Source organism: Protomyctophum parallelum, assembly GCF_964188405.1.
Source record: "Protomyctophum parallelum genome assembly, chromosome: 6".
Taxonomy (NCBI): domain Eukaryota; kingdom Metazoa; phylum Chordata; class Actinopteri; order Myctophiformes; family Myctophidae; genus Protomyctophum; species Protomyctophum parallelum.
The window spans coordinates 44,123,401-44,137,020 of NC_139701.1; the positions used below are offsets into that span (position 1 = coordinate 44,123,401).

Sequence of the window (13,620 nt, forward strand, 5' to 3'; positions counted from 1 at the left end):
GCAATGTGGGATATGTTAGTAGACACCCTTCCTAACACATTGGTGAAGAAAATTCTTGATAAGGAATTTATTACCAGATTGTATTAATATCCCCTGACTAAATAACTCATCTTCTACTAGACCACCTAGACCCGACTTCACCAACAGAGACCCGATTGACACCTAAACAACAAGTTTGGACAGCCCCACCAATTAGTGTTACGGAAAATAGCAAGTGTCTACCCTAGGCCCAGAGGGAGACACAGAACTTTGATGCGGCTCACATGTTGCACGACTCCTCAACAAGCTGCCACCAGAGATGAGAGCTGAATTCCGCCACACAATGCTCTGCGGGCCAGGAGCAACAAACACCATGTTGGAGTTCTCTGAGTGGTTGAAGCACGAGTCTTGGCCATATAGCCTGTGCAAAGGCAAACACCTTGAAGACCTGCTTGAGGTAAAGAGTGAGCAGTGAACAGCAGTGATGTAACTAGGGTGCGTTTTGCGTCCCAAAACGCACTTTACAGTTTTGGGACGCATTACACCATCAACCTCGGCATCCATGGGATGCACTACTGTACTCTGACCAGCGCGGCCCACAGCAGTTCATTTTACCGTTTTTCCTCTGCACAATTTTCCAGTCATTACGGTAACCTTCCCCAAACGTCTCGCTCAGACTTGTATTGTCTGTATTGTAGTTGTGTTGCCATTTGCCATGGTTTGATTATTTTGCCTCCTCCCTCCTCCTCCGCTCCATGCACGCACTGACAGCTCTCACTCACTGACACTCGGCCCGGCTGGCGCGGTGATTCAGGATTATTATCACACAGAGCCCGTGTGTTAAGACCAACGTGACTCGTCTTCATGGATATAAACTCACAAAACAACACCACGCAACAGCATAGACTGCAGGACTCCTCCACCATTTACCACGCTATCGTCTGCTACATTAGTTGACAGAGTGAATTGTCCGTATTAGCCGTGGCCAGCGTCGCTAGGCAAATGCTATAGTAGCCAAGCACCAGAGCACACCACGCGTCGCTTGCTTAATAATCATTAATTTCTGTATCAATGCGGACATAACGTGGTAAATGTTCATAAGCACACAATTGTACAAAATGCTTTTTACACTTGACTTATCTCTATAGTCCTCAGTACTGCAGCCCCACCATGCCATAGGCTATGCCAGTCTAGCCTTAACATCTACATTTATATGTTATTCAATATATTACTTTAGCACAAAATATAGGCTTTTCTAAACCAAGCCCTCATTCAAAAGTTATGTAAGTGAGTAAAAATAAATGTTATTTATAAAGCACCTTTCAAAACAAAGTTAGAAGGTGCTGAACAATTTGCACAGTATAAACAAAAGAAGAAATTTTAAAACAAGGAACATATCACAGTTGTGACAATATCAGAACAAAAACAAACAAGGCAGAACAGAAACATAGGGATATAAAAATGAATGTAGGCTGTCTGTCATTGTATTTTCTGTGAATGAACTCACAGTTTAATCCAGTGATCCTCAGCCATTTTAATTTCAAGGACCCCCAATTTAAATGTATATGAATTAGCCTAGGGTGACAGGGTCCTAGAGGCCATTTCATTATGATTTTCATCTCTGCACTGGGACCCCATGTTACAGACATGTTTACAATATTTTACAACAGTAGCTACTTATATTTTGTTATTTAAAGCTGTGATTATTTATTTAAGAAGCACTATTCTGAACCAATGTTCGCCTTTAAATTAAAAAAAAAAATGTAATTATCCTTAACCTTTAAGCTAAGGGATCTTAAAATCATTGTTTTAATCGATGGCCTTCATGCCCTGGCAATTGGCCTTGTGCCCTCAAAAAGCTGACCACACTAAAGGCCAAGTGGCTCCCCCCCACCCCGCGAACCCCCACACAGAGTTGCACCACTGATTTCTTTTGGGACTCATAAGAATTTTTTGGGACTCATTTGAATGACCACCTGTGCATCCCGGGACCCATTACATTGAAAACCTATTTACATCACTGGAACAGTGATCGAAAGACTGAAGACAGAAGATCTGCCTTCAGGACTATCAGGCAGGATGTGCAGACACTGAAGGCATCAGTGTCGTTCTGTGTCCCCATCATGTCAACCAAAGCAATGTTACCAAATCAAAGGAGCCTTCACCTCAAGTCACCTGGGGCTGGGTGAGCGATCCTGTATCTAGCCTCACAACTAAATACAGACACTTGGACAGACTGCCGTTTGAAAGGGTCAAACCCTTCATCCTGATTGGGGAAGACCACCCCACCTAATCACACCAACCGAACAAGTGAGGTTGGGGCCTCCAGGTGGGCCCTGCAGGAAAGCAATCTCCAGCCAAGACAATGTAAGTTGACTATAACAGAGCCCCAGAACACAGAGCTCATGAGAAGGATGGAGAAACACTGCAGTGGCCAGTGAAGTCAAACTGTGCGTCTGTACCTGAAAGGGACAAGTCAACCACGTCCTTTTAATGTTCTGTCAGTAGCAACTCAACCTGCACCTGAAATAAGCCCTGACCCCTCCCAGAGAAAGTTCATCCTTGAAAATGTAATGATTAGTCGCCAGAATCAAGATCCTTGGTGGTCTAAAACTTGAGTTATTGGTAAAATAACAGCAGGTTGGTGGTCATTTTGAAAAACAATGGCTGCCATGGTCACAGGACAAATCTAAATAGTACCACTGTATTCCTCATCTTTTAAAATGTATTAGTCGCCAGAATCAAGATCCTAGGTGGTCTAAAACTTAAGTTATTGTAAATAACAGCAGGTGGCGGCCATTTTGAAAAACAATGGCTGCCATGGTCACAGGACAAATCTAAATAGTACCAATGTATCCCACATCCTTGAAAATGTATGATTAGTCACCAGAATCAAGATCCTAGGTGGTGTAGAACTTGAGTTATTGTAAAATAACAGCAGGTGGCGGCCATTTTGAAAAATGGCTGCCATGGTCACAGGGAAAATCTAAAATGTACCACTGTATCCCTCATCCTTGAAAATGTAGTCTTAGGTGCTATTTACACGAGGATGGTGTTCATAAAAAACGGCAAAATAAAGTACCGTTTAGCGCTGTCATTTAGACGAGAACGGTGTTCTCAGGAGGTGAAAACGCATCGAAGTGAAACTGCCTCCCAGAGTGGAAATCTTTCAGAACACCGTTTCCTATGGTCTCCATATAAACAGGCAAAACGGTGAATCCGCAAAACTTATGACATCATGGCTCACGTTGGCTCACAGCGCATATGTTTATTACATTGATGCAGAGCCATATCATTATGATATAATGGAGTTCCTGAACAAGCCTCCCTCCTCGCCTACAAAGTGATGCTCATCAGCGATGTTGAATGTAAAACCATGATGTAAATAAAAAGCCTTGTGATAGACGGCAGCCGCGGCAGCAGCGTTTATGTAGCCTAATGTATTATACAATATATACCATCCCGTGGCGCGCCCAGAGCCGTGTTGCGCAGGCTTGGGTGAAGGTTTCTTCTTCTTGTACGTGGGTGACCTGTCTATTTGGCAGCCCGTTATCGCCACCTAGCGACAGTATAGCAAAATAGCACATCATATCATAACGTGTGCGTTCTCGTGTAAAGGGTAAGAAAAAATGAGAACGCAACGGGACTTTGACGTGTTATATGGAGATGGTCCCCGTCTAAAAGAGGCCTTAGTCACCAGAATCAAGATCCTAGGTGGTGTAGAACTTGAGTTATTGTAAAATAACATCAGGTGGCGGCAAATTTGGAAAATGGCTGCCATGGTCACCACGATACAAATCTGTGATGGCCCTATAGCCAAAAATGTTCCTTAAGGCATGCTCTAACTGTGTGCCAAATTAGAATACGTCCCATTAATCAATTTATCATTTTATTGTTTTAGGAACACTTTTGTCAACTCCGTCAGATACATGTCAACTCCGTCAGACACAAAACCTTTGGAATTCTTAACAAAGATCATAATAATGTCCTGACTAGGGATGGGTAGGCCTATTGTTAGGATTTTTTCGAGTCCGGTACCGATTCCGGTTCTGCTTATCGATTCCGGTTCTTAACGGTTCCCTATTTCGGTTCCAAAATGATATAAAAGAGGTCAAATGTTTAACAAAAAAGCTCAATGTCAATTTAAGACATGTAATGAATAAATAGTGTAACATCCTCTTCCACAGTAGACTACCACAGTACTGTGGTAAAGGCCTACAGTTAGGCTACTGACAAGTTCAGATGCAAATAATAACATAAATAAAATGTATGATAGGCTATTTCATATACCGGTAATATCAAATCAGAACAGTGCAACACTGCAGTGCTTCAACGGGAGGGGGAGAGAGAGAGAGAGAGAGAGAGAGAGAGAGAGAGAGAGAGAGAGAGAAAAAGAAAGACGTGTTAGAGAGAACGTCTGAGAGAGAGAGAGAGAGACTTGTTGCTAACAGGGTCCCGTTAGCAACAAGCTAACAGCATACCGGTGGTACGTTCGTTCCATAAAATGAGAGATCCACAACGCGCATGGAGCTGTGCCAGTGCGCCAGGCTGCAAAACCCCCCATGCGCTCATCGATCTGCCGTTTATAGAACCAACGTTCGTTGCATGAAGGGCAGATCTGTGGGGGCTCTCTCCAGGAAGTTAACTTTGTTGTTGTATTGTGTGCGAGCCGAGCACCGCGGCCACGGCATCTGGACAGTGGACGCTAACTGCTTTGATTGTCTACTATAGTGAAGCCATACTTTTGAGCGACAAGAGCGATTACCACGGTCCATTCTGTTGCTGGCTCTCCGAGTAGCATGATCTGATTATAATCAGCTGTTTTATGTGCGTGCGTGCGTGCGTGCAGGGTGTCACCCAGGAACCGATAGAGAGAACCGAAATTGAATTATTGTAATGGGTACCCGGTACTCGAGCATGTTCGGTTCGGTACCGGATTGATCCCAAGGTTCGGGACCCACCCCTAGTCCTGACGGAGTTGACATGTAAAAGCTGTGACCACATTGATATCAACATTGTTTGTTTAAAATATCAAACAATTGAATGCTTGTCAGACCAGGTGCTCCACTGTTGCAACAAATAAACAGGACTTGGAAAAGGAGTCTTCAGGCTAAATCTGTCGACCTGACTAACTGTGTATATTGTTTGCTATGTTGTTGACAATCTACTTTCATTTAGTATGTATATTTATGTGATTGTGACACTTTTTTGGCAGTTTGAAATTGTGACCATTTGCTGGGGACAGGCTAAATACAGGCCTTTTTGGGTACTAAACTAATTCAGATGGCATATGAAAACAATTATAATGAAATTAATGGCATAATAATACACAACTGTATTACATTTAACTTTGCAAGTGCTTTTATTTTTATGAATTAAATTATTTTTAACATAAATAAGGCTCTTATGTGTGGGACATGTTTTTTCCACTTTTGTCCCTCATCTCAAGAATGATGAGTGATATATGTTTTTGCAAAAAGGGTGTCCCTTTAAGGCTCATTCATAGTCTGGATTTTCGGTTGTGAGGTTACCACTGAAATAACGTTGAGAGGTGGCGAGTAAAAAAGAGAGAGAAGGGCTGGGGCGGTGGTTTGCTCTTCATCGCGGCTCCGTAACGTCATGTTGTAGTTCGGTGGTCACCTCACCACCGATAATCCAGACTATGAATGAGCCTTTAGTGGTTAAAATTAGAATTGTCCCAATACCGAAAGTGGTATCGGTTACTCGGGCCGATACCACCCTCAAGTACTCGGTACTCGGAACCGGCCCCCGATACTCTGACCTGAGTACCAAAACATTCAATTGACACTAGTTGGAACAAAACGCTGTATCTAGGCTTGTCTAGTTAAAAGCTTAACTATGTTCGTACTCCAGTTCTAGGTGATAAGGTGGCTAGTAAAAACAGAGAGATGTGTTGGGGTGAGTGGTGAAGGCCTATGCATACTCCAGGTTTAGGTGATAAGGTGACCACCGTTTGGTTAGTAAAAACAGACACACGTGTTGGGTTGAGCGGTGAGTCTCTTATCGCCGCGGCTCAGTGACGTTGTGTTGTAGTTTTAGTAAAAACAGATAGATGTGTTGGGGTGAGCGGTGAGTCTCTTATCACCGCGGTCAGTGACATTGTGTTGTAGTTTTAGTAAAAACAGATAGATGTGTTGGGGTGAGTGGTGAGTCTCTTATCACCGCGGTCAGTGACATCGTGTTGGGAGTTTTCGGTGGTCAGCTAAAACTGAAGTATGAATAGGCCTTAATATTCATTAGAAGGACAATGTCAGTCTCCAGGAGCAGAGACATGCGTATTCAACGAGTCTAACATTCATTAGGACAACATCAGTTGCCAGAAGCAGACACGGGTGTTTTCAATGAGTCTAGCATTCATTAGAAGGACAACATCAGTCGCCAGAAGCAGAGACGGGTGTTTTCAATGAGTCTAACATTCATTAGAAGGACAACATCAGTCGCCAGAAGCAGAGACGGGTGTTTTCAATGAGTCTAACATTCATTAGAAGGACAACATCAGTCGCCAGAAGCAGAGACGGGTGTTTTCAATGAGTCTAACATTCATTAGGACAATATCAGTCACCTGAAGCAGAGACTGGTTTTAAACCAAGCTTACGCTGGCTCCCTTTGTGTCAAAGGATTGATTCCAAAACAATACTGTCGGTCTATAAAGGTTTTCAACCTTGTTCATATCAAGGTCCATTATGTAGTCGGCATTTGAGCCAACCTGTACACCACCCCGGGCCAGCGGCGGTCCCCCACCAGATGTGTCCTCCTCATTATCAGAACACAAACTGATTTGATTAAAAAAAAAACGAAATGCCGCAAGTGGTTCAGATCGGCCCAGTGGTCTGTGAGATCTAACCACATGGGGGGAGGCTGGACCTTTAACCCTCTCAGAGGATGTGCCATCTGTTAACACTTTGACTGCCTCCCGCGTACCCCCCCCCCCCCCCCAAAAAGAGGGTGGGGTCAGGGGGTGGGAGTAAATGTCTTACCTCAGAACATACGTAGGTGGGGGTGGGGTTCACCACCACATGAGTGTCCAAAACATCTCCGCTGTACTGAAGAGTCCTCTGTCCTAAAATATATATACAAAGATATACTAAGATAAATATATACACATATATACAAAACGTCTCCGCTGTACTGAAGAGTCCTCTTTCCTGAAACATATATACAAAGATATACTAAGATAAATATATACACATATATACAAAACGTCTCCGCTGTACTGAAGAGTCCTCTTTCCTGAAAAATATATACACATATATACAAAACATCTCCACTGTACTGAAGAGCCCTCTGTCCTGTGTGCGTGTGCGTGTGTGTGTGTGTGTGTGTGTTAGCAATGCTAACAATAACAACAACGGTTCTCTGCATAATTATGCAAATTTGCACTTCTATTGATCATTCTGAAAGCACTAGTCTGTTGGCATGTGTTTAGTGTATATGACATACAACTAAAAAAGGTAAACGATATAGATGGGGTTACAAAATTGTGGGATAAAAATGAGTTAAAAATATATAGGCCTATACAGTATAATAACTGGAAAAATAGCTGAAAATAGACGGCCCTGTCAAGTGTGTTGCTATGGAAACGCAGCATTACAGCATCATGTAACGATTTAACAATAACAACAATAATAAAATACTAAGAGCCTGGAGCCTGATCAGCTGCTGATTTAAAAGTACAGTGTGCACTGCAGGGCTGTGTGCGTGCGTGTGTGTGTGTGTGCACTCTCCCTCAGTCAGATGACAGTGACATCATCACCCTGAAGACAGTGTTAATAAAAGCTCCATTACTTCACTCACACCACATACTGGGTTTAGCACAAACCACACCAATGCAACTCCTTGCAACTCAAGGAGTTAAAGATGGAGTGCCATGATTTTGAGCCCTAAAACATAAAACCCTAAAACATGATCATCAGGTCGTATTGTCAAATACTGTACCTAGGGTACTGTACCTAGGTTACAGTATTTGATAAAATGTCGTTTTTATGTGGGCGCCCCCACCAATTCATTAAGTATGCCTGGTTTGCTTGGTGGGTGGTGATGGGTGGTGATCCACCTGAACTTAAGCCACACCCACAGCTGTAAGTAAGTAAGTAGCCTTGCCGAGCCATGAGGCCCTGTAGCGTGAGGCAGCTTGATGTACAAGTACACCCCCTGGACATGACACTAGTATGTCGCAGGGACTTACCCCCAATCCATCCCTTGATGCTGAGTGTCAAGCAGGGAGGCACTGGGTCCCATTTTTACAGTCTTTGGTAGGCCACTGAGTTGTAGTTGTATGATAAGCGGGGAGGGGCTGATAATGTGATATAGTACTGTGTTTTTCATTGGCACGTTTGACTGTCAAGGGTTCACTCTCCAGGAAGAAAACCTAAATACAAAGGGAAGACATCATTGCACATAAAAACGACTCCAGGGTGTCTAATGAAGTACCGTCACCTCATAAGACACCAGACAAACTGGAAAAATACAAAAATTGTGGCACACATCTTTAAACCCATTTAGACCTGAGGACAATTCTATTTATGGTGCTCAACCTTTTTCATGTCAAGGACCCCCAGAATTAGCTGTATTTTGCTGCGGACCCCCATCTGAAAATATGTTGTTCCAGGCACACCCCAGAAGCAAAGATTAGAGCCAAAATGTCTGCTCTGAAAGAATATATTTATATTCAAAGATTTGTGTCACACTCACACGTTCACGATTTTTCTAAAATAGCCATCTAGCAGAGCTAGAGCTTGTAGATCTGCTATTTTTCAACAGCTGAAGTATAACATAATGCTTAAAACACCAAAAGGGGGTCCCGTCCTGAATGGGTTAAAACGGTGTTGTCGCAAGGAGTTGCAACTGCTGTGGTCTGGGCTTTTACTTTTGAAAATAGCAGATCTACAAGTTCACAACGCTCATCTGCTATTTCCGATTAACGAGCACATTGAGCTCCTACAGTAGATCTGCTATTTTCTAATAATAACTAGAAAAAGTGCCCCTCGGGGCACAGGTGTCCACCAGGCCAGGTCAGGTTGTGGCCTCCTGGTGGCGCTATAAATGGCCAATGTGAAAACGGGCCATTTCTTCTTACGCCTTGGATGGCAATTGAATGGTTTGAGGCATTTTGTTCCAAAAATGTGTTTAGCAAAAATCCACCTGTTGGTGGCGCCATAACAGGCCAATATCAAGAGGGTGGGATATATTCCTCAGCCTAGTAGGAACGTCTGTGAAATATTTCACGTAAATTGCATGCTGCGTTCATGATTTGAGGCTTTTGTTTATGTTTGTTTATTCAACTTTCAGCATGATCACAGTTTTAAAAGACAGAGGTGCCATTAAAAACACTGAATTATTTTGCCGATCACAGATATAAAACTAAAATCTATAATGCAATAGCCTATCTAAAACTCCATTTGGATTTTTAGATAGGCTATTGCATGAACACATGAACACATGATTATAGAGATACTGTGTAACGATTTGTGGGATTTTTGGACAGAATCTGGAGGAGTAATAAAAATAAAAATGTTTTTCAAAAGTCAGCCTCCTGGTGGCGCTATAACAGGACATTCTGGAAAATGTGGGGAAGAGGTTCATCGTTGGGTGATAATTGACAGTGTGCACGCAAAATTTGCCGGAGATTAGATTAGCTGTACACAGACGGACGGACACACACACACGGACACACACACGGACACACACACATACACAGACGGAGTGCAAAACATACTCTCTCCCCATGCCTGGTGGAAACAAAAATGTGAAAAGCTGCAGCATGGTGGCGCTATAACAGGCCGTTCTGGAAAATTCGGGGCAGATCGGTTCGTTGTTGGCATCCAGGGAGTGTGTGTGCAAAGGTTGGCATCGACCGGGTTAACGGTGCCGGAGATTAGCTGTACACAGACGGACGGACGGATGCACACACACACGGACAAAACATACCTTCGGCCTGGTGAAGACAATAATAATAATAATAATAAACATACCTTGTATTTCGTCAGAGTAGAAAGCAGAGTGTCTGGACACAAACTGTTTGAGCTGGTGGTCCAAGTTACACACACTGAGGTCAATGTCCCACGACCTTATACCTGCACGCACGCACGCACACACACACACACACACACACACATTACAATGTAGGCATTTAGCACAGTCTTAATCCAGAGCGATTTACAGTAAGCAAGAACACCACATGGTAATACATCAAATACATAGAAATAGTCATCAAGGATCATGTACGCAAGTTAAGAGCCTAACATCCGTCTAACAGTAAAATATCTGTACAGACAGTGAAGCTATGAGTAAACACTGTAGAGTCTGCTATGTCTACATAAAATGCAGTATCTAAATTACATAAGCCTTTGCATACATACGCCTGTATGGTCGTCGAGGCTAGTGCCAAGTGATATGGGCACGCACACAGTATTATATAAACTCAAAGGAACACATTTTGTTCAGTGATATGGGAACTCTCTCTCTCTCTCTCTCCAACATTTCAAACTTTTCCAGATTATTGAACACGATTTCCAGGCCTATATAACAATCTTTCAGTGCAATAATTAATTTCATACTGTGCAAAGCCTCAAAGAGACAAAGACAGACAGTGTGGCAACAATACAGCACATAATATAGAATGCTATAATTATAGAACACATTTTGCGCCAAATGTTTTGCTACACCACCTATCCTAGGGCACGCTGCAACACGTTGTGAGCTTGTAGATCTGTTATTTTTGTCACACATTAGGCTACAATCATGCTCCCATTTGGCGAATAACGACTTGTGTTACATATTTAGTGTAATGTACATGTTTAAAGGGTTTTATTAATCAAATCAATAACCTGCTTCATACCTCTCTCAGCTAAGGGGGTCCCTGCTTCATCTCTCTCTCAGCTAAGGGGGTCCCTGCTTCATCTCTCTCTCTCAGCTAAGGGGGTACCTGCTTCATCTCTCTCTCAGCACAGGGGGTCCCTGCTTCATCTCTCTCTCAGCTAAGGGGGTCCCTGCTTCATACCTCTCTCTAAGCTAAGGGGTCCCTGCTTCATCTCTCTCTCTCAGCTAAGGGGGTCCCTGCTTAATCTCTCTCAGCTAAGGGGGTCCCTGCTTCATCTCTCTCTCAGCTAAGGGGGTCCCTGCTTCATCTCTCTCTCTCAGCTAAGGGGGTACCTGCTTCATCTCTCTCTCAGCACAGGGGGTCCCTGCTTCATCTCTCTCTCAGCTAAGGGGGTCCCTGCTTCATACATCTCTCTAAGCTAAGGGGTCCCTGCTTCATCTCTCTCTCTCAGCTAAGGGGGTCCCTGCTTAATCTTTCTCAGCTAAGGGGGTCCCTGCTTCATCTCTCTCTCAGCTAAGGGGGTCCCTGCTTCATCTCTCTCTCTCAGCTAAGGGGGTCCCTGCTTCATCTCTCTCTCAGCACAGGGGGTCCCTGCTTCATCTCTCTCTCTCAGCTAAGGGGGTCCCTGCTTCATACCTCTCTCTAAGCTAAGGGGTCCCTGCTTCATCTCTCTCTCTCAGCTAAGGGGGTCCGTGCTCTAAGCTAAGGGGTCCCTGCTTCATCTATCTCCCTCTCAGCTAAGGGGGTCCCTGCTTAATCTCTCTCAGCTAAGGGGGTCCCTGCTTCATCTCTCTCAGCTAAGGGGTCCCTGCTTCATCTACCAGCTAAGGAGGTTCCTGTTTCCTCTCTCTCTCTGATAAGGGGTTCCTGGCCTGGAGAAAAAAGACCATCTAATGGCTGTATAATGATGGACAATGCAATCTGAGGTTCTGCACTGAAATCTGCCCACATTTGTTTTATTTATAACACTGAACACTTTGAAGCTAAACACTGTCTCTCTGCTCAGAGACAATGCTCAGACCTCTTGTGTAATATTGCTTCATTATACCGGAGGGGGAACATATTCTGACAGGGGAACCAAATACCACCACCCATCATCATGCATTTGCAGTGGAGAGGAAACACATTTTGACAGAGAAACATGATGTGCCAATTGTTCCGAAATTACTAACCCTGTCTCTAACCATAAAAATGTACGAAGTATAATTAAATGATCACAGGCATTCTAGGTCTATCACCCACCATGCATTTACAGTGGAGAGGAAGCATAATTCAGACAGGGAAACATGTCCTCGCCACAACACAACACCACCCCCCCCCCCCCCCCCCCCCCCATGAATAAGTTATTTACAGATTTAGATACATTCGAGAAAGAGCATCTTTATATCCAAAGCACAGTGTGCGCGCGCACACACACACACACACAGTCACACACACGCTGGAGAGGAAACACATTTTGACAGGGAAACAAAATGTCCCAGACCCTAATAAGAGTCGCACGCACACACACGCGCGCGCGCACACACACACACAGTTAGAGCTTAAGATACAAAACGTCAAAACATCAGACGTACAAGCTCACAGCGACGCGTTGTGAGCTTGTAGTTCTTATGTTTTTTTTTTTCACCGTGGCTTTCTTCAAGTTCAACCTCAATGAATACAAATGAAAAAAGTCGGTAAAAACAAACTGACCCGCGTCGACCTGTTGGACTACAAGTTCCAGCAGCCCTGGAGTCGTCAGGTGGTCGAACTGACCCACCAGCACCAACAGGCTGAACTTATTTTCGTCAAAGTTTTTAAAGTTATTAAAGTTATTATTATGCTGCTGCTCCGCCGCCGCCGCCGCCATGTTGGTCTCACACACACTATAAATGATGACGTCATCAACCGGAGACGAGAAAAAGGGTTGGGGAGGCGACGGTTTATGACGTAAGGGAAAGTGTGTGTGTGTGTGTGTGTGTGTGTGTGTGTGTGTGTGTGTGTGCGTGCGTGCGTGCGTGCGTGCGTGTGTGTGTGTGCGTGCGTGCGTGAGTAAAACTCACGCACGCACACTTCTTCTTCTATAATAGCAACCCCCAGTGAACTGCATCTTTCACTATAACAGCTCGCAGTGTGAGCCGCATATGTTTAAGAAATTAATTAATTCATATTCTCTGTTTCTTAATTATGATGGAATTTATTTTCACTCTTTCACTTTCCCAGAGATTCCTTTTCTTTCTTTCTTGTAGATTTGCACTGAACCAGGCAATTGTGGAAAGAAGCTAAGTACATTTACTCATGTAGGCTATGTACTCAAGTACAACTTTGAGGTAGGCCTACTTTTACTTTACTCTATTTCACGGTCAAGCTGGACCTCCAAAAGGCTTTTGAACCCGTAAACCACCCCATACTGATTAATAAGCTAAAAGCAATTGGTTTTGATAGTACATCAGTGAGGACGCAATCATGCCTGAAGTGGAGAGAACAGATGGTGGAGGTGAACGGAACACTGTCTCCCCCCCTCGCTGTGAGCTGCGGCGTTCCACAAGGAAGCATACTAGGGCCTCACTCACATGTAAGACACGTACGCAAGACACACTTGTGTCCTGTGTCTTCTGTGTGTTATAGCTGCCTCAATGCATTTCCAATGGGAGTCACATGGTTGGAAGACACACACACCCCCCCCACACACACACACACACACACACACCCACCCCCACAAAAGTGTGTCTCGCGTGTGTCTTACGTGTGAGTGAGGCCTAGGTCCTTTACGGTTCTTAATATATGCAAATGACATTACTGCACGTCATGATCTCCTCACT

The 13,620-nt window shown here is 44.0% G+C and overlaps 1 protein-coding gene across 1 annotated transcript in view; it reads right to left on the minus strand.

The window, feature by feature from the left end:
• Positions 1-12,668, minus strand: part of map1sa (microtubule-associated protein 1Sa) — a gene marked incomplete at its 5' end in the record, with an annotated part of 59,805 nt that extends 47,137 nt beyond the window's left edge. Inside the window, 3 exons of the mRNA XM_083766773.1 lie at positions 6,978-7,060; positions 9,972-10,073; positions 12,512-12,668. Of these exons, the coding sequence (XP_083622899.1) occupies positions 6,978-7,060; positions 9,972-10,073; positions 12,512-12,668 (342 nt within the window). The remainder of the gene's footprint in view (positions 1-6,977; positions 7,061-9,971; positions 10,074-12,511) is intronic.
• Between the last annotated feature and the right edge of the window lie 952 nt (positions 12,669-13,620).